The 21,908-nt window shown below is 41.1% G+C and overlaps 1 protein-coding gene and 2 pseudogenes across 2 annotated transcripts; all 3 read left to right on the plus strand.

The window, feature by feature from the left end:
- Positions 1–91: 91 nt before the first annotated feature.
- Positions 92–6,442, plus strand: LOC127913029 (decorin-like; annotated as a pseudogene).
- LOC118372075 (toll-like receptor 13) lies at positions 1,717–20,899 on the plus strand. Of its 2 annotated transcripts, XM_035757828.2 has the most exons (5): positions 1,717–1,927; positions 14,313–16,278; positions 16,791–19,442; positions 19,733–19,850; positions 20,199–20,899. In XM_035757828.2, exons 3-5 carry the CDS (start codon positions 16,910–16,912, stop codon positions 20,437–20,439), a joined length of 2,892 nt encoding a protein of 963 aa, XP_035613721.2. In that variant the 5' UTR covers positions 1,717–1,927; positions 14,313–16,278; positions 16,791–16,909; the 3' UTR covers positions 20,440–20,899. The 2 variants fall into 2 exon arrangements, with proteins under 2 accessions (XP_035613721.2, XP_052339510.1); XM_052483550.1 differs by lacking the exon at positions 1,717–1,927 and having other exon boundaries at positions 16,124–16,278; positions 20,221–20,380.
- LOC118383955 (toll-like receptor 13) lies at positions 7,705–11,725 on the plus strand (annotated as a pseudogene).
- Positions 20,900–21,908: the final 1,009 nt, after the last annotated feature.

Here is a 21,908-nt window from a genome sequence, read left to right on the forward strand (position 1 = left end):
ACAAGACAACACAAAATAAACAGTGGCCAGTCACATGGACGACATACAACCTCAGGGACCAGGACTGCACCTGCATTCACCTGCAAGGTGAATGACAAGTCCAGGGGAGGAGCAGCCAGCACGGGAGCTGAGGTAAGCAACCTCTTTGCATCTTGAGAAGCCTGATAGGAGACCAGACGTACACCGCATGAGCTTTCAGCAAATCTGTCAGGGGAGTGACTACGGTAGAGAAGTTCCTACAGAACCAATCATAATGCAACAAAATACTATCCACCAAAATGTCTAGGAACCAACCTTATGATCCCAGACGAGCCCCACGAACCAGCTCGTAGCCCATAACACAGAGGGAGACAACGCAGACATGAAGGAATAACCAAATATATGAACTAAATTACTACATACAATTAACAATGGTGTGTGAGTAGTTGTGTGCGTAGATGGTGATAATGAGGAGAGGTGCCAAAACAAACAAGCCACAACCAAACATACAGTGTGTGTCTGCGTGAAGAGAGTCTCCTCAATGAATGGGGGAAAGATGTATTTATAATTTCGCTGACGTCCCTCCCGGCTCCGCCCACTGACATCCTATTAAGGTAAACAAGAGCAAAAAGAGAGAATTTGGCAGACAGAGTGGCAGGGTCATCACATTGCACACTAGCTGATACAATATACAGGGAAGTTGCTATTGTTCTGGGCTAATGTGATGGTCCATTAGCCATTACCAGATGGGTACTGTTTGGTGTAACACAGAGAATTTTAGACTGGCGATACAATCTTTGTTCTCAATTCAAAACATGTATCTTCTAAAATGTCCGTGTCCTGTTGCTGGTGATTCGTTTGAAATTAGAGCCATGGCTACATGGAACATGTTCTATGTAGTACTGTGTGCCTCCCTGGACTTGGCGGCATGTCTTGTGGGGTATGCATTAGAGGTCGACCGATTAATCGGAATGTCCGATTAATTAGGGCCGATTTCCAGATTTCCTAACAATTGGTAATCTGCATTTTTGGACACCGATTGTGGACGATAAAAAATAAAATCATTTATTTATTATTTTAATTTTTTTGACCTTTTATTTAACTAGGTAAGTCAGTTAAGAACACATTCTTATTTTCAATGATGGCCTAGGAACGGTGGGTTAACTGCCTTGTTCAGAGGCAGAACGACAGATATTTACCTTGTCAGCTCTGGTATTTGATCTTGCAACCTTCCGGTTACTAGGCCAACACTCTAACCACCTGCCTTACATTGCACTCCACAAGGAGCCTGCGTGGCAGGCTGACTACCTGTTATGCGAGTGCAGCAAGGAGCCAAGGTAAGTTGCTAGCTAGCATTAAACTTATCTTATAAAAAACAATCAACCTTAACTTAATCACTAGTTAACTACACATGGTTGATGATATTACTAGTTTATCTAGCGTGTCCTGCGTTGCATATAATCGATGTGGTGCCTGTTAATTTCTCATCGAATCACAGCCTACTTCTCCAAACGGGTGATTTAACAAGCGCATTTGCAAAAAAAGCACTGTCGTTGCACCAATGTACCTAACCATAAACACCAATGCCTTACTTTAAAATCAATACACAAGTATATATTTTTAAACCTGCATATTTAGTTAATATTGCCTGCTAACATGACTTTCTTTTAACTAGGGAAATTGTGTCACTTCTCTTGGGTTCCGTGCAAGCAGAGTCAGGCTATATGCAGCAGTATCTGTATCACCGCCTGGTACGTCAACTGCACCGCCCTCAACCGCAGAGCTCTCCAGAGGGTAGTGCGGTCTGCACAACGCATCACCAGGGGCAAACTACCTGCCATCCAGGACACCTACAGCACCCGATGTCACAGGAAGGCCAAAAAGATCATCAAGGACAACAACCACCCCAGCCACTGCCTGTTCACCCCGCTATCATCTAGATGGCAAGGTCAGTACAGGTGCATCAAAGCTGGGACCGAGAAACTGAAAAACAGCTTCTATCTCAAAGACATCAGACCATCACTAACATAGAGAGGCTGCTGTCAACATACAGACTCAATTCTCTAGCCACTTTAATAAATGGATTTAATAAAGGTATCACTAGTCACCTTAAATAACGACACTTTAATAATGTCTACATATCCCACATTACTTATCTCATATGTAAACACTGTATTCTATACCATCTACTGCATCTTGCCTATGCCGCACGGCCATGGCTCATCTATATATTTATATGTACATATTCTTATTCATCGATTACATTTGTGCGTATAAGATTAGATTACTTGTTTGACATTAGTCTATTGTCGGAACTCGAAGCACAAGCATTTCGCTACACTCGTATTAACATCTGCTAACCATGTGTATGTGACCAATAAAATTTTATTTGATTTGGGTAAGTCTTTAACTTAATAGCTTTGCACACCTGGATTGTACAATATTTGCAAATTTATTGTAATAAAAAATATTCAAGCTCAGGGCCTCCCGAGTGGCGAAGCGGTCTAAGGCACTGCATCACAGTGCTTGAGGCATCACTACAGACCCGGGTTTGATCCCTGGCTGTGTTGCAGCCGACCGTGACTGGGAGACCCATGAGGTGGCACACAATTGGCCCAGTGTTGTCTGAATTAGGGGAGGGTTTAGCCGGCCAGGATGTCCTTGTCCCATCGCGCTCTAGTGACTCCTTGTGGTGGGCCGGGCACCTGCACGCTGACTTCGGTCAACCAAATCAAACACCTTTGGGATGAATTGGAACACCGACTGCGAGCCAGACCAAATCCATATTAATAACCCTCCTGTTGTGTTCCTTTCATGGTAATTAATTCTGTGTTCCCAGTCCAAAATGACCACCCCATTATAGCTGTTTATAAATCTATAATAATACATATATCATCACCGAATGCTGTGTTAGATCTTTTTATACACTTAAGTTATTGTGAACATTTACAAGTTTTTATCTTCTATTTGCTATTTTCTCCTCCTCACCAGTGTCATGATCAAAGATATGCTCAAGAGCCTCACATACAGTGTATAGTTTGGTCATTGTGCTGCCACAGAATGTATTGTGATCAAGGCCTCACATACAGTGTATCGTTTGGTCATTGTGCTGCCACAGAATGTATTGTGATCAAGGCCTCACATACAGTGTATCGTTTGGTCATTGTGCTGCCACAGAATGTATTGTGATCAAGGCCTCACATACAGTGTATCGTTTGGTCATTGTGCTGCCACAGAATGTATTGTGATCAAGGCCTCACATACAGTGTATCGTTTGGTCATTGTGCTGCCACAGAATGTATTGTGATCAAGGCCTCACATACAGTATATCGTTTGGTCATTGTGCTGCCACAGAATGTATTGTGATCAAGGCCTCACATACAGTGTATCGTTTGGTCATTGTGATGCCACAGAATGTATTGTGATCAAGGCCTCACATACAGTGTATAGTTTGGTCATTGTGCTGCCACAGAATGTATTGTGATCAAGGCCTCACATACAGTGTATCGTTTGGTCATTGTGATGCCACAGAATGTATTGTGATCAAGGCCTCACATACAGTGTATCGTTTGGTCATTGTGCTGCCACAGAATGTATTGTGATCAAGGCCTCACATACAGGTTCCCATAGGGGTTGCCATGGATGCCAAGAAGGGGAGTGAGGTGTGTGTGTACTCAAACACACATACATGTGCGGGTCTGGGAGAGGAAGTGTGTCCATCTGATGACTGGGCATGTGCATGAACTCAATTTTATACACTAATTGTAGTCTCACCCATTCATTTCTAATGACCGGTCATTTTTGACTGGGGACACCACTGGTGTACAAAAGTTAAATAAAACACCCCAAATTTGATGAAATTCATCAAAATGTATTTTGTGTGGACAAAGTCATGGAACCTTACGACAGTCAGATTAAATCATTGACATTTTTCAGAGCGAAGTCGACCAGAACACAGCAGGAGGGTTAATGCCCATGATTTTGAAATGGGATGTTCAACTTTTGTCCATGTAATGTATATGAATTCTATATCAACTTTTGATGTGACCAGGAAAACTTTTATTTTAGGTTACTAGGGTTATCATTCAGTGAATGCAGTATTGATGAATACTTCCACATCGTAAGTACTGTGTTATTCAAAATGAATCAGGCACAATCGTAACCAGGAACATCCACTTGTACCTTCTGAGTTGAGAACAGCTGATGAAATAGGATGATTTTAATCTTAGCAATATGTTTTCCTTCTGTAATTACTTTGTCATACACTACTGTTTAAAAGTTGGGTCACTTAGAAATGTCCTTGTTTTTAAAAGAAAAGCTATTTTTTTTGTCAATTTTTAAATAACATCAAATTGATCAGAAATACAGTGTAGACATGGCTAATGTTGTAAATGACTATTGTAGCTGGAAACGGCTGATTTGTAATGGAATATCTACATAGACGTACAGAGGCCTATTATCAGCAACCATCACTCCTGTGTTCCAATGGCACGTTGTGTTAGCTAATCCAAGCTTATTATTTTAAAAGGCTAATTGATCATTGAAAAAGCCTTTTGCAATTTTATGTTAGCACAGCTGAAAACTGTTGTACTGATTAAAGAAGCAATAAAACTAGCCTTTTTTGCATCAGCATTTGTGGGTTCGATTACAGGCTCAAGATGACCAGAAACAAATAATCAGTCTATTCTTGTTCTGAGAATTTCCATGCGAGAAATTGCTAAGAAAAAGATCTCGTACAGTGCTGTGTACTACTCCCTTCACAGAACAGCGCAAACTGACTCTTACCAGAATAGAAAGAGGAGTGGGAGGCCCCGGTGCACAACTGAGCAAGAGGACAAGTATATTAGAATGTCTAGTTTGAGAAACAGATGCCTCACAAGAAATACACACATAATAACAAGGCTATATACAAGGAGTACCAGTGCCGAGTCAATGTGCAGGGATACGAGGTAGTTGAGGTACAGCAATACAGTATGTACATGTGACTAGATAATAAACAGAGTAGGAGCAGCGTGTGTGTGCATAAATATGCGTGTGTGTGTTTTTGTGTTTGAGTGTGTGAGTATGTGAGTGTGTGGGTAGTCTAGTGAGTGTGCATAGTACTGTGAGTGTGTGGGTAGTCTAGTGAGTGTGCATAGTACTGTGAGTGTGTGGGTAGTCTAGTGAGTGTGCATAGTACTGTCAGTGTGTGGGTAGTCTAGTGAGTGTGCATAGTACTGTGAGTGTGTGGGTAGTCTAGTGAGTGTGCATAGTACTGTGAGTGTGTGGGTAGTCTAGTGAGTGTGCATAGTACTGTGAGTGTGTGGGTAGTCTAGTGAGTGTGCATAGTACTGTGAGTGTGTGGGTAGTCTAGTGAGTGTGCATAGTACTGTGAGTGTGTGGGTAGTCTAGAGCCACAGCAAAACAAATAAAATCCCTTTAGTATTTATTTATAGTTGAATACATCAGTAAGAATCTGGGAGGAACCTCATTGGACTCATTGGATTGTTGGTGAAAAGCCACCTCTTATTCTGAAAAAGGAAACAAACTCCTTTATATGGAACTGAAATGTCAGGAAAACCTTGTCAGGAAAAGGAAATGGGTCTACATATTCCCAGTTGAGTTTCTTTCTATGCATTATTCTGTATTTCTGGGTTCTATTTAATCCAGTAAATGGCTACACAATGAAACACTGCAGAATCAGGGAATCTCTAAACACGTCTGTGCTATGTGATGGCAGGAACCTCAATGCCGTACCAGCAGACATCCCATTATTGGTGAGATCTGTAAACATAGCAAAGAATAACATTTCACAGATAAAAAGTGAGGACTTCAAAGATCTAAAGTTCCTCAACATGTTAATCATGTACAGCAACAGGATCTCTCATGTTGAGAATGGGTCTTTTTCAGACCTGGTGGCTCTAGAACAGCTGAATCTGGCCTTCAACAAACTCACATCCCTCTCAGACCAAATGTTTAAGGGCCTGGATAACCTCACAGTACTACGCCTGGATAACAACCACATCTCAAGTAGCTCATAATTAACTTAACCAGCAACAAACTGCATTGTTTCAAGGAGCTTCAGCACATTTTACAATTGCCAAGCTTGCTGAAGTTGTTCATTGGGAACAACAGCTTGAACTCTTTGCAGTCACAGGAAATATCAAATAGGTCAATAGGGCTGACAGAGCTGGATCTATCCAGGAATCCTCTGGAGATCTCCAGTGTCACAGCAGATATACTTCCCCATTTTAAGAAACTAGACCTCTACATCTGTGGCATTAATGGAAGCATGGAATGGGATGTAGTGGACAGGTATTTTCTGAGGATTTTGAGCAGCCTCGACTTCACATCTTTAGAGGCGATGAGTTCGGTGCTCCAGAGCATCAACTTTTCGTTAGCATTTCTGGGGCTGAATAAAATAGGACAATATAATCTCATTAATATAGCCTGTCACAGAGGAGTAAAACAAGGATGACCATTATCGGCATATCTATTTATTATTGCCATCGAAATGTTAGCTGCTAAGATTAGATCAAACAATAATATTAAGGGATTAGAAATGTCATTGTACGCTGATGATTCATGTTTTCTTTTAAAACAACAATTAGAGTCTCTCCGCGGCCTCTTAGAGGATCTAGATACTTTTGCTATCCTCTAAGGATTAAAACCAAATGATGATAAATGTACCATATTACGTATTGGATCACTAAGAAAATGCACATTTTACATTACCATGTAGTTTACCAATTAAATGGTCTGACGGGGATGTGGACATACTCGGTATACAAATCCCAAAAGAAAGAAATGATCTCATTCCAATACATTTTTATAGGAAGTTAGCAAAAATATATAAGATCTTGCTACCATGGAAAGGAAAATACCTGTCTATTTGTGGAAAAATCACCCTCTTTAGTCACATCTCAGTTTACCTATTTGCTTATGCTTTTGCATACACCTAGTGACCTGCTTTTTAAATTATATGAACAAAAAATATTATTTTTGATTTGGAACGGCAAGCCAGATAAAATTAAAAGGGCCTATTTATATAACAAATATGAATTCGGAGGGCAGAAATTATTAAATTTCTTAAAAGCATTAGACCTCTCACTAAAGGCATCAGTCATACAAAAGTTATACTTAAATCCCAACTGGTTCTCTCGTCAATTGGTACAAATGTCTCATCCTATGTTCAGGAAGGGCCTTTTCCCCTTTATTCAGATTACACCTGCTCACTTTCAGTTGTTTGAAAATGAAATCATCTCCAAAATATCTTTATTTTTTAAACAAGCCTTAGAAAGTTGGTTGCAATTACAGTTTAATCCACCTGAAAGGACAGAACAAATAGTACAACAAATATTGTGGTTAAATTCAAATATACTATTTGATTTTTAAAAAACTGTATTTATCGAAGAAATTTAAAAAAATGTATAATTTTAGAGAATTATACCATAAATAGGACTGGTGGAGTTATGTCCCACTTGCAGCAAACAGAAATATAGAAATGTCTGCTCTACCCAAAATTACAACCAACTAATTGCAGCATTACCACAATGTAAGAGTCAAGTAGAAGGGGGAAAAAGTAAAGAACTTGTCTGTCGGCCCTGCATTTAAGAACATAAATGGTTAAAGAAAAGTGTGATTAATAAAAACATATACCAATTTCATTTAAGGACCAAAAAACTGACAGCTGTGCAATATAAATTGCAAAATAGTTGGGAACAGATTTTTCGATGTACCAATTACATGGAACATGGTTTATGAATAGATACCCAAAACAACGCCAGATTCAAAACTTTGAATTTTTCAATATATATTACTATACAAAATTCTTGCAACTAATAGAATGTTATATATATGGGGGATACAATCTTCCCAGCTCTGCAGATTCTGCTGTGAGGAGGCAGAGTCATTAGATCATTTATTTTGCTATTGTCCATATGTAGCTCGTTTTTGGTCACAGGTCCAGGAATGGCTGAAGAATTGCAACATTTGCCTAGAACTAACGCTAACGTTAACACCTAACGCAGAAGTTTACATACACTTAGGTTGGTGTCATTAAAACTAGTTTTTCAACCACTCCACAAATTTCTTGTTAACAAACTATAGTTTTGGCAGGTTGGTTAGGACATCTACTTTGTGCATGACACAAGTAATTTTTCCAACAATTGTTTACAGACAGATTATTTCACTTATCATTCACTTATCATTCACTAAATTGACTGTGCCTTTAAACAGCTTGGAAAATTCCAGAAAATTATGTCATGGCTTTAGAAGTTTCTGATGGGCTAATTGACATCAATTGAGTCAATTTGGAGGTGTACCTGTGGATGTATTTCAAGGCCTACTTTCAAACCACGTTCACCTGTACAAACAATAATATGCAAGTATAAACACCATGGGACAACGCAGCCGTCATACCGCCCAGGAAGGAGACGCGTTCTGTCTCCAAGACATGAACGTACTTTGGTGCGAAAAGTGCAAATCAATTCCAGAACAACAGCAAAGGACCTTGTGAAGATGCTGGAGGAAACGAGTACAAAAGTATCTATATCCACAGTAAAACGAGTCCTATATCGACATAACCTGAAAGGCCGCTCAGCAAGGAAGAAGCCACTGCTCCAAAACCGCCATGAAAAAGCCAGACTACGGTTTGCTACTGCACATGGGGACAAAGATCGTACTTTTTGGAGAAATGTCCTCTGGTCTGATGAAACAAAAATAGAACTGTTTGGCCACAATGACCATCGTTATGTTTGGAGGACAAAGGGGGAGGGTTGCAAGCCGAAGAACATCATCCCAACCGCGAAGCACGGGGGTGGCAGCATCATGTTGTGGAGGTGCTTTTCTGCATGAGGGACTGGTGCACTTTACAAAATAGATGGCATCATGAGGTAGGAAAATTATGTGGATATATTGAAGCAACATCTCAAGACATCAGTCAGGTAGTTCAAGCTTGGTCACAAATGGGTCTTCCAAATGGACATGACCCCAAGCATACTTCCAAAGTTGTTGCAAAATGGTTTAAGGACAACAAAGTCAAGGTATTGGAGTGGCCGTCACAAAGCCCTGACCTCAATCCTATAGAAAATGTTTGAGCAGATCTAAAAAAAGCATGTGCGAGCAAGGATCTCACAATACTGACTTAGTTATACCAGCTCTATCAGAAGGAATGGGCCAAAATTCACCCAACTTATTGTGGGAAGCTTGTGTAAGGCAACCCAAAACGTTTCACCCAAGTTAAACAGTTTAAAGGCAATGCTGCCAAATACTAATTGAGTGTATGTAAACTTCTGACCCACTGGGAATGTGATGAAAGAAATAAAAGCTTAAATAAATCATCCTCTCTGCTATTATTGTGACATTTCACATTCTTAAAATTAAATGGTGATCCTAACTGACCTAAGACAGATCATTTTTACTTGGATTAAATGTCAGGAATTGTGAAGCACAGAGTTTGAATGTATTTGTCCAAGGTGTATGTAAACTTCCGACTTCATCTGTATATGATTGTCTTTTCTACCTTCCAACCTTCTTGAAGGTCTGAAAATGTTCTAAGCAGGGAATCTTCATATTATGTCCCTGTACCCTGACATGTTCATTCACACACCCCAGTTGTTGTCCCAGCCAGAATTGGTTCAAAGCCCTCTCCCCACAGCTCTTTCACCCATGCCCCAAGCTCAAAAGACTCACCATCTCCAAAACTGAACTTGAGTCATTAGATGTTCTCATAGAAGCCAAACTCACTCAAGTCTGTTTCTTAAAACTTCTTAGGGCTAGGCCCCTTTTTTTCATAAAAATATTTTGATATGGGGTGCCATCCTCAAACAATCGCAGAAGAAGAAGTGAGACAGAATAAAATGACATGGACCAATGAGACAGTGCTGCACTCTCTCCCTGCCTTAACTCTCCTGGATATGCAAAGGAATCCTTTCATTTGTGACTGCAGAAATGCTTGGTTTGTTCAATGGGCTGAGAGCAACAACCAAACACAAGTTGCTTATGCCCATGACTATCCATGTAGCTATCCAGACGATCTCAAGGACACTAAACTGTTGGACCTGGACACCCACTCCTGTTCAGTGGACCTAGGCATCTTCTACTTCATCTCAACCACTTCTCTGGTCCTCCTCACCCTGCTGGGGTCCTTTATCTATCATCTCCTGAGGTGGCAGGTGGTATATGCCTACTACCTCTTCCTGGCTTATCTCCATGTCACCATTCTCACCGGGGTGGAGAGACGGGGACATTGAAAACTGTCATGCTCTGATTTTATATTCTATTTTTGGTTTTACTTTTAAACATTAATTCTATATATTAAATGATTGATTTAGAATCAGCATTCGTTAATGTTAGTCATTCTAAGGACTTAATAGGCCTACACTTGCTTAGTTACATGTGTTCATTTCTATTAACTAGTTTGTTAACTATTGGTTGTTGTTTTTAGCTTTTCTTTTGGTGAACAATTGTCTTTGCATTGCCCTGGTGACCCAATCATAATCAAATGAAAATGTTCCCCCCCTTTTTTGTACTTAAACACCTTCCTACCCATTTCAAACATACTGCGCTACACTACATTTAACAAGCGCTACACTAGAATATATACAGCAAAGTTATTTGCTAATACAACAATATCAAGTAAGCATTTTAAATCACATCCAACAGTTTAGAGATTTAAGGCGGCTATTTTCCATAGGTAAAGTATGGGCTTTGAGCCTGTTTTGCATGAAATCTTACAAGCGGGGTCCAGTAAGATCTATGACAAAGTTTGTTTTAAATTAAGTATTTGATCGGGTTATTTGAGTGCAATATATTCTTCCGGACATTCGCCAAGTCAATAGCTTCATCATCAACAGTCAAATCATTTACCCATGCTTTAACCAATGAGAGATCTTTCTGCTTTAATCGTTGAGATGAGCATTAATAGCAGACTAAACCTCTGGACTGGAATGTAAATATCCACTCTATCACTGGGTGCCTTCCCAAACGTGTATCTCATGGTACGCCACAGGCACGAAGTGCTGACCGTAGGATATAGAAAGAATGATGACCCTTGAAAATCAAAACCAAGACGAAGTTCCTGAAAACTAAGAACACCCTTTTGAGTTGAATATCTCCCCTAGATTATTGACCCATTTTGCAGAACAGGCTCTAGACTCAAAATGTTTATTACCGGAAGTAATAGCCTTGTTATGCCATAGAGGGGTTTGGAGGTGCCATTTACAGTTAACACCTACACACTTCTCAAACTTCCTAAAATTCTGTGTTGTATTAGAATTCATAGGACCAAAATACAGCATGCATTTCTTATTAGATATACCAGAATATAACACATCCTGCAATCTAGTAGGTGGAAAAAGTTATTCTTCAATAGTTCTCCAAGAGTATGATGTAGACTGATCAAACCATGATCTAAGTGGGAGTAATTGGAGAGATTGGTGGTAAATTTAAAAAATGTTTTAATGCAAGTCCACCATTACACTTCTGTCGTTGTAACACCTCAAACCTAATCTTCGGATGTTTGCCATTCCAAAGGTATTTACCTATACGTTTATCAATCCTTCCCCAATAGCCTACTGGTGGAGGGATCGGGATCATCATAGGTTTATCAACCCTTCCCCAATAGCCTACTGGTGGAGGGAGTGGGATCATCATACGTTTATCAACCCTTCCCCAATAGTCTACAGGTGGGATCATCATACGTTTATCAACCCTTCCCCAATAGCCTACTGGTGGAGGGAGTGGGATCATCATACGTTTATCAACCCTTCCCCAATAGCCTACTGGTGGAGGGAGTGGGATCATCATACGTTTATCAACCCTTCCCCAATAGTCTACAGGTGGGATCATCATACGTTTATCAACCCTTCCCCAATAGCCTACTGGTGGAGGGAGTGGGATCATCATACGTTTATCAACCCTTCCCCAATAGCCTACTGGTGGGATCATCATACGTTTATCAATCCTGCCCCAATAGCCTACTGGTGGAGGGAGTGGGATCATCAACACACGTTTATCAACCCTTCCCCAATAGCCTACTGGTGGAGGGATCGGGATCATCATACGTTTATCAACCCTTCCCCAATAGTCTACAGGTGGGATCATCATACGTTTATCAATCCTGCCCCAATAGCCTACTGGTGGGATCATCATACGTTTATCAACCCTTCCCCAATAGCCTACTGGTGGGATCATCATACGTTTATCAACCCTTCCCCAATAGCCTACTGGTGGGATCATCATACGTTTATCAACCCTTCCCCAATAGCCTACTGGTGGGATCATCATACGTTTATCAATCCTGCCCCAATAGCCTACTGGTGGGATCATCATACGTTTATCAATCCTGCCCCAATAGCCTACTGGTGGAGGGATCGGGATCATCATACGTTTATCAACCCTTCCCCAATAGTCTACAGGTGGGATCATCATACGTTTATCAATCCTGCCCCAATAGCCTACTGGTGGAGGGATCGGGATCATCATACATTTATCAACCCTTCCCCAATAGCCTACTGGTGGGATCATCATACGTTTATCAACCCTTCCCCAATAGCCTACTGGTGGGATCATCATACGTTTATCAACCCTTCCCCAATAGCCTACTGGTGGGATCATCATGCGTTTATCAACCCTTCCCCAATAGCCTACTGGTGGGATCATCATACGTTTATCAACCCTTCCCCAATAGCCTACTGGTGGGATCATCATACGTTTATCAACCCTTCCCCAATAGCCTACTGGTGGGATCATCATACGTTTATCAATCCTGCCCCAATAGCCTACTGGTGGAGGGATCGGGATCATCATACGTTTATCAATCCTGCCCCAATAGCCTACTGGTGGGATCATCATGCTCAGGAAACTGATACGTGGAAACACATTCACCTTTATGGTAGCGACCCTAGTTTGTAAAGAAGCAGGCAACTTCTCCAAAACGGTTCAATCTCGTTCAACCTCCTTGTAAATTTTCTCATAATTAAACTTCACTAGACCGAACATGCAGGGATGTTTGTATACTAATACGCAAATAAGTGGACTGTGTTTTCATAGGAATTGTTGAGGGAAGTGAAAGTTCCTTGGCCGCTTCATTCAGTAACATTAATGCTGATTTTGTCCAAGTTATTTCATACCCGGACAGCAATTTGAATTCTTCAAATGTGGATAATAAATATGAGATTGAATTCTAGATATCTGTCATATATATGAGTGTCCCGTCTAGTCCCACTCCTCCCCTCCGTTACGAGGAGAATATCATCCGCATATGATATGAGAGGAAGATTTAATCAGTGTTGGAGAAGCAACTACATTCTGCCTTAGATGTAGTGCTGACGGCTGTAGCGACATAATGAATATAGTTGGGGATAGGCCGTCCCCTTGTCTACATCCCCGAAAAATAGGGAATGAATTTGAGCGCACGCCATTAGTAGAAACCGTAGCAACAGGGTGAGCATATAAAACACAAACCATATCGATAAAATTCTTTCCCAAACCAAATTTCTCCAAGGTAGCCCACAAGTACTGCCATTCAAGCCTGTCAAAATCCTTCTCGGCATCTAGAGACAGCAGCGCACACAGTGTGTCCTGCTGTTGTGTTTCATGTATTACCTGCATTACTCAACTGACATTGTCAGCTGCAAGGCGGCCTTTCATAAAACCTGACTGGTCCATGTGAATCAACTTACGGACGGAAAAGTATTTGGGTAATGCCAATACTTTTCAATACAATTTTTGGTCAGGATTAAGTCGAGATATCAGATGGTAATTAACACAATCTGTGTGTTTTTCCCTTTCTATGGCAGTAGAGAGATTCATGCAGAGTTAGTATGCTCATGAAAAAAAAAAAACCTTGTCGATGGCCGAATGAATTGACTCGAATAATACTGTTCTTAAAATGCCTGAGAAATGTAGTGACAATTCAGGTGGAACGCCATCCGGGCCAGGTGATTTACCCTTTTTAGCACCTTTCAGTGCTGACTCCAATTCCTCTAATGAGATGGATCGGCCCAGATCCTCAGATTGCTTTTCATCCAATACGGGCAAATCAAGATTCTTAAAACTGCTTACATTTGTCTGGCTCAAATTGGATATAGTATTTTATAACTCTTGGTAAAAAGACTAAAATGTTGCATTAATTCCCCTTGGATCAGAAAGTGAGCCCTGAGATGGGGTTGAATATATTCTATAGAAGAACAATTAGAAGCCTGCTTTGTTTGCTCCCTGTCTGTGTCCAGTATCTTTGCTCCAATTGTCTATGTGCCTGGAGGTTAGGGTCAGTCTGTCCTATCTGGTATAATTATCCTGTTTTGTCTGGTGTGTTGTGTGAACTTAAGTATGCTCTCTCTCTCTCGGAGGACCTGAGCCCTAGGACCATGCCTCAGGACTACCTGGCCTGACGACTCCTGGCTGTCCCAGTCCACATTGTCATGCTGCTGCTCCAGTTTCAACTGTTCTGTCTGCGGCTATGGAACCCTGACCTGTTCTCCGGACATGCTACCTTGTCCCGGACCTGCTGTTTTTGACCCTCTCTCTCCCTCTCCCTCTCCCTCTCTCTCTCTCTCTCTCTCTCTCTCTCTCTCTCTCTCTCTCTCTCTCTCTCCCTCTCTCTCTCTCTCCCTCTCTTTCTCCCTCTCTACCGCACCTGATCTCTCAACTTCCTAATGCTGGGCTATGAAAAGCAGACTGACATTAACTCCTGAGGTGCTGACCTGTTGCACCCTCTACAATCACTACGATACAACCATCTATGAACGTTTGAACATTTTGAAGAAAGATCTGGCCTTAATGGCCATGTACTCTTATAATCTCCACCCAGCACAGCCAGAAGAGGACTGGCCACCCCTCAGCCTGGTTCCTCTCTAGGTTTCTTCCTAGGTTCCTGCCTTTCTAGGGAGTTTTTCCTAGCCACTGTGCTTCTACATCTGCATTGCTTGCTGTTTGGGGTTTTAGGCTGGGTTTCTGTATAAGCACTTTGTGATATCTGCTGATATAAAAAGGGCTTTATAAATACATTTGATTGATTGGTTGATACTCACTTCTCCTCCTGGCAACCTCTCTCACCTTCCCTCTCCTCCTCCTCTTTCCCTGCTTTATCCTATTTCCATTCAATCTCTCCACCTCTGTCCCCCTACAATACTCCCCTCCTGTCTCCACCACTGAAATTACATTTTTGTATTGAGCCACTGTATGAGAATTTAACATTACAGCAAATGTGAAAACAATATAACAGATTCTAATAAAGCACAACTCTGGGTGACCTCATACCAGGTAATTTGAAGTTTGCTATATAACAACTAGTTCAGGCTGTGGCGAAATCCTGCACGGAGCCTTCACCTTGCGCTGCCACTTTAAGAGCGCATCAGAGGTCAGAAAGGAAGAAATAACGATAGTTATTCCGGCAAAAAAATTAATAATAATAAATAAAATGTTAAAAAGATAGTTCTTTCGGCACTCTGGGAGGTAGCTCTTGGTTGGCGCGGCAGTTTGATTGTAGTGTGCAATGCTGCAGAAGTCTTGTTTATTTTCAGCGTGTTGAGTTTGTAAAATGTTTAACTCGATTATCGGTGTTACTGTTTCTTTCTGTCTGTATTGATGTGGGGTGGTACTATTTTGTTTTGTCTACCCCCCATGCATACCCTCTGCACTCCTCCACTGGTACAGATTATTGCAAATCCTCTGATATTGACGATTGCGTCCTTTCTTGTAAATTGTTTCTCTGAAGTTGCCGTTAACTTAAATTGCTCTGCCATTATTATTGTGTGAGTTATTATTGGTGGGGTTACTCCTGTGCTGTCTTGTGTTTTATATGGTGTGTCTTATCTTTTCTCTCCACTGGTTATGTGGCAAACAGGCTACACTTTAGGCAGTCTCTTCTGCTGATGTGTGTGGGTCTGGTAGTGGTACTCTCTCTATCCTACTATTTTCCTTTCGGCATGGTTAGTACCTGCATGGCGCCCAAACAAAATCTTTATCTTCACCCCTCTCTAACAATACCGCTACAAGGCCTTCATCAATGTTTCCTTATTCCTTGATAACCTTCTGTTATTAAAAAACGAGGCCAACTGATCGCTAGGAGCAAGTTACACAGGAAATCGACTGTTCCTTGACTATTAGTATGCGGTCTCAATATGGGAGTTATAAGTATGTTCTACAGGAGCTGAACGGGTTAACGGGGAAAGTGAAGCAGGTTTTAGAAAAGAAGTAAAAATGGCATGTGACTATCTGAGGAACTACTTGCGAAATGTTGCGTATTCCATGATCACATTATAACTACTGTAAACCCTTGTTAGACTGAGAAGCATATGTCCTCTTCTGCGTGTGGTGAGTAAAACAGTAAAAAGTTATATATTTTCACATTTACCTTGTTCAGTTTGACTACTTCAGTATAGTATTATTTACCATTATATGAAGTTAACCGTTTAGGAACCAAGTTGGATAATTGGATTACCCCTAAGTAGGGCTGTCAAATGATTGATTAATGTATGCAATTATATGATAAACTCTGGTCCATATAGTTATTCGCCATCATGTGACATGACCAAGGAAACGTCTTTTAGGTTTCTAGGGTTATGTGATGTCTTTCAGTGAATACAGTATTGATTAATACTATCACATTGTTAAAATTACAGTAAGTAAATATGAATCCGGCACAATCATAACCAGGAAAATCCACTTGTATCTTCTGAGTTGGGCACTAGAACAACTGATGAAATATGATTGTCACATTTTTTTGCAGTCTGTTTTCATTCTGTAATTAACGAAAGACATATGTCCTACACCTATGATGAAGCAGTTATTTCAAATGTTTTGTATTTGTCTTTTATTTACATTAGATCTCAAGTAGCTTATAAGTCGAATACATCAGGAAGAGTCTTGAGAAGAACCTCACTGGACTCTATTTGTTGGTGACAAGACACTTTTTCTTCCAAAAAAGGAAACGAAACTCCTTAATATGGAACTGAAAATAACCTTGTCAGGAAAAGGAAATGGGTCTACATATTCTCAGTTGAGTTTCTTTCTATGCATTATTCTGTATTTCTGGGTTCTATTTAATCCAGTAAATGGCTACACAATGAAACACTGCAGAATCAGGGAATCTCTAAACACGTCTGTGCTATGTGATGGCAGGAACCTCAATGCCGTACCAGCAGACATCCCATTATTGGTGAGATCTGTAAACATAGCAAAGAATAACATTTCACAGATAAAAAGTGAGGACTTCAAAGATCTAAAGTTCCTCAACATGTTAATCATGTACAGCAACAGGATCTCTCATGTTGAGAATGGGTCTTTTTCAGACCTGGTGGCTCTAGAGCAGCTGAATCTGGCCTTCAACAAACTCACATCCCTCTCAGACCAAATGTTTAAGGGCCTGGACAACCTCACAGTACTTCACCTGGAGAACAACCACATCTCAAGTATTGCCTCCTCATCTTTTCAGTTACTCTTCAGCTTGAAGGTACTCAACTTAACCAGCAACAAACTGCATTGTTTCGGGGAGCTGAAGCACATTTTACAATTGCCAAGCTTGCTGAAGTTGTTCATTGGGAACAACCGCTTGAACTCTTTGCAGTCACAGGAAATATCAAATAGGTCAATAGGGCTGACAGAGCTGGATCTATCCAGGAATCCTCTGGAGATCTTCAGCGTCACAGCAGATATTTTTCCCTATCTTAAGAAACTAGACCTCTCCTTCTGTGGCATTAATGGAAGCATGGAATGGGATGTAGCGGACAGGTATTTTCTGAGTAATGTGAGCAGCCTCGACTTGAGTGGCATTCACATGTCTTTACAGGGTATTGGTTCGGTGCTCCAGAGCATCAACATTTCGTTGGCATCTCTGGGGCTGGATAAAATAGGAAAAGATAACCTCATTAATGTAGCCTGCCACATACCTACACTGAAGACCCTCCGATTGCAATGTAACAACTTCAGTAGTGTCTCTGACAAGCTGCTGCAGTCCTGCACACAGGTGACTGACCTGGACATATCAGGTAATAATATTACTGACCTGTCAGAAGCTGCTTTTCGATCAATAAAAGATCTTAAAACTCTGAGACTAGGCTATGATGGCCTCTCTTCTGTGCCGAATGCTACAAGGAATCTCCGCACATTAAAAAAATTGGATCTCAGCCACAACATCATCAAAACTTTAGGCTGCTCGGATTTCTCCAATCTAAGAAGACTTGAAAAACTCTATCTTAACAACAATTTAATCTCAAACCTTGAAGGGTGTGTTTTCCTGGATTTAAGGGCCTTAAATAGCCTGACACTTAGAAGGAACAGAATCCTAAACTTGGGTAACGCTTTCACAAAGGGTTTGCAACATCTAAAGAGCTTGGATTTAGGATTCAATAAACTAACCAACATCAGAACAAATGACTTCAAAAGCTTAAGATCACTTGAGGATTTGGCTTTATATGACAATGACATAAAGACACTGGAAGATGGAGCCTTTGTGGGTTTGGCCAAACTTAAAAATCTTGTCCTGCTAAACAATGTTATAGGTAAAAGTGAAATCCGAGGTGCTGTGTTCAAAGGACTTAGAAGCTTAAAAACTCTCAATATGGCTTCAAATGCTATCAAATATGAAAAAGATGAACAACTACAACAACCACCCTTCACTGACCTGTCATCTCTGGAAAACCTCTACATATTTAGTCAGCATTATAGTAAGTATATGAGACAGTCTTGTCTACCTTCCAACTTTCTTGAAGGTCTGAACATGTTATCAGATTTCCAAGCAGGGAATCTTCATATTGCGTACCTGCACCCTGACACATTCATTCACACACCCCAGTTGTTGTCCCTTGATATCAGCCAGAATTTCTTCCATGCCCTCTCCCCAGAGCTCTTTCACCCTATCCCCAAGCTTAAAAGACTCACCATCTCCAAAACTGAACTTGAGTCATTAGATTTCCTTATAGAAGCCAATCTCACTCAAGTCCATTTCTTAAAGGTGAGACAGAATAAAATTACATGGACCAATGAGACAGTGCTGCACTCTCTCCCAGCCTTAACTCTCCTGGATATGCAAAGGAATCCTTTCATTTGTGACTGCAGAAATGCTTGGTTTGTTCAATGGGCTGAGAGCAACAACCAAACACAAGTTGCTTATGCCCATGACTATCCATGTAGCTATCCAGACGATCTCAAGGACACTAAACTGTTGGACCTGGACACCCACCCCTGTTCAATGGACCTAGGCATCTTCTACTTCATCTCAACCACTTCTCTGGTCCTCCTCACCCTGCTGGGGTCCTTTATCTATCATCTCCTGAGGTGGCAGGTGGTATATGCCTACTACCTCTTCCTGGCTTATCTCCATGACTCCAAGCGGAGGAACAGACAAACTCCTCATCAGTACGATGCCTTCGTTTCCTACAACACCCATGATGAATGCTGGGTCGTGAGGGAGCTGCTGCCAGAGTTGGAGGGAGAGCAGGGCTGGAAGTTGTGTCTTCACCACCGGGACTTCCAGCCAGGTATCACATATTTAGCACAACAATTGGTCATTGTATTGAAATGCATTTTTTATTTCAGACATTTTATATGAAAGTTCACATTTTAGATGAATATTATGGATTAAACACAGGCTTGTGTGAGTGACCTGGATCCAGTACAGCATTAAATGCCATCTGAAACAGGAAGTTGCATAACGCTAAGATTGTACCGATTCAGTTGCAACACGTAATCAGCTGGTGTGTCCCAGTAACTACATACACTTACAACTATCAGTGCTTCCAAAGGATTTGTTTCTCACCGTGTTCCACAGGTAAACCCATCATAGAGAACATCACAGACGCCATCTACAGGAGCAGGAAAACCATCTGTGTGATCACCCACCGATATCTGCAGAGCGAGTGGTGCTCCAGAGAGATCCAGGTGGCCAGGTTGGTTTTTGTGTTTCTATTTATAGTTGTATGACTGTCCAGGGGTTTGTTTCCCTGAAGCTTCATAGCTAATATTCCCTTTATTTCTCTCAATGTCCCAGACCCACTCCTCTCATAGAACAGCAAAGTGCTTTATTTGACCGATGTTGTTTCTATACAAATAGACAATTGACATTCAAACATTGATTTTACAATTTCTATTCTCTTGCGACTTTGCGCCTGAGTTGTTGAGAAAAAACTATGTGCAATGTGGTAACATCAGGTATGATGTTTTTTGGAAAATCACACCGTGTATGGGACTTGTATGGGACTTGGGCAAACACTGAAATAAAAGACTGCTCTCTCCAGCTTCCGTCTTTTTGATGAGCAGAAGGATGTGCTGATCCTGGTGTTTCTCGAAGAGATCCCAGACCACCAGCTCTCACCCTACCACCGCATGAGGAGGCTGGTGAAGAGACGCACCTACCTGAGCTGGCCAAGAGCTGGGGAGGACACAAGGGTCTTCTGGCAGAAACTCCAGGTGGCTTTGGAGACCAGGGACTGGCCTGCTGAGGAGAACCCCATCCTCACCGGGGTGGAGAGGCAGTGACAACTGTCATGCTCCGATTTATATTATATTTTTGGTTTTAACTTCTAAATATTTAGTTTATATGTTACATGATTGAATAACATTAACCAATGCTAATACTTAATCAATCCAAGGTTATAATAGGCCTACACTTGCTTAGTTACATGTGTTGATTCCTATTTCTATTTACCTAGCTGGTATTGCTAATTCTGATACTTTTCGCATTGTGTGTGTTGTCCTGTATTGCTAGATAATATTGCACTGTTGGAGCTAGAAAATACAAGCATTTGGCTGCACCTGCGATGACATCTGAAAATCTGTGTACGTGACTAATAAACATTAATTTGGTAATTGTCTTTGGAATGAACAGCTCTGCTATGATGTAGCATTTTCATTATTACATTCAATTCACTTTGTGCAATATGTATTGTATCTTGTCAAGTGAAGCAAGTTGAATAAAGAACACTTGCTATATTTTGGAGCAACAGTGTTTGACTAGTTTTAATACAAATCAAATGTTCAAATCACATTTATTTATATAGCCCTTCGTACATCAGCTGATATCTCAAAGTGCTATACAGAAACCCAGCCTAAAACCCCAAACAGCAAGCAATGCAGGTGTAGAAGCACGGTGGCTAGGAAAAACTCCCTAGAAAGGCCAAAACCTAGGAAGAAACATAGAGAGGAACCAGGCTATGAGGGGTACCCAGTCCTCTTCTGGCTGTGCCGGGTGGAGATTATAACAGAACATGGCCAAGATGTTCAAATGTTCATAAATGACCAGCATGGCCCAATAATAATAAGGCAGAACAGTTGAAACTGGAGCAGCAGCACGGCCAGGTGGACTGGGGACAGCAAGGAGTCATCATGTCAGGTAGTCCTGAGGCATGGTCCTAGGGCTCAGGTCCCCCGAGAGAGAGAAAGAAAGAGAGAATTAGAGAACGCACACTTAAATTCACACAGGACACCGAATAGGACAGGAGACGTACTCCAGATATAACAAACTGACCCTAGCCCCCCGACACATAAACTACTGCAGCATAAATACTGGAGGCTGAGCCAGGAGGGGTCAGGAGACACTGTGGCCCCATCCAAGGACACCCCCGGACAGGGCCAAACAGGAAGGATACACAGATCAGTTAACCATTTCCTTGAGGTGCAACACACACACACACACACACACACAAGTTTTAACCTTTCTGCTGAGCATATTATAATATTATAGCCTGACAGATTGCAAAATGATTGATATTTATTGGTGGTGGATACAAGCATTTGTCTTTTTTGCCTGTCAGCTCAGCGATAATAGATAAATCACCAACAAACGCACATTGAATCTGATTAGTTGCAATTATCACAGAGTATGGTCTCATTTCTACTAAATAAGATTACCACACAGACTGTGCAGGAAGTATTACACACTTTGCATAACAGCCTATTGTGATGTTGGTGCAAGATTGTGATATCTCCTAGGCTACAGCTCAGCTCCA

Source organism: Oncorhynchus keta, chromosome 28 (assembly GCF_023373465.1).
Source record: "Oncorhynchus keta strain PuntledgeMale-10-30-2019 chromosome 28, Oket_V2, whole genome shotgun sequence".
Taxonomy (NCBI): Eukaryota; Metazoa; Chordata; class Actinopteri; order Salmoniformes; family Salmonidae; genus Oncorhynchus; species Oncorhynchus keta.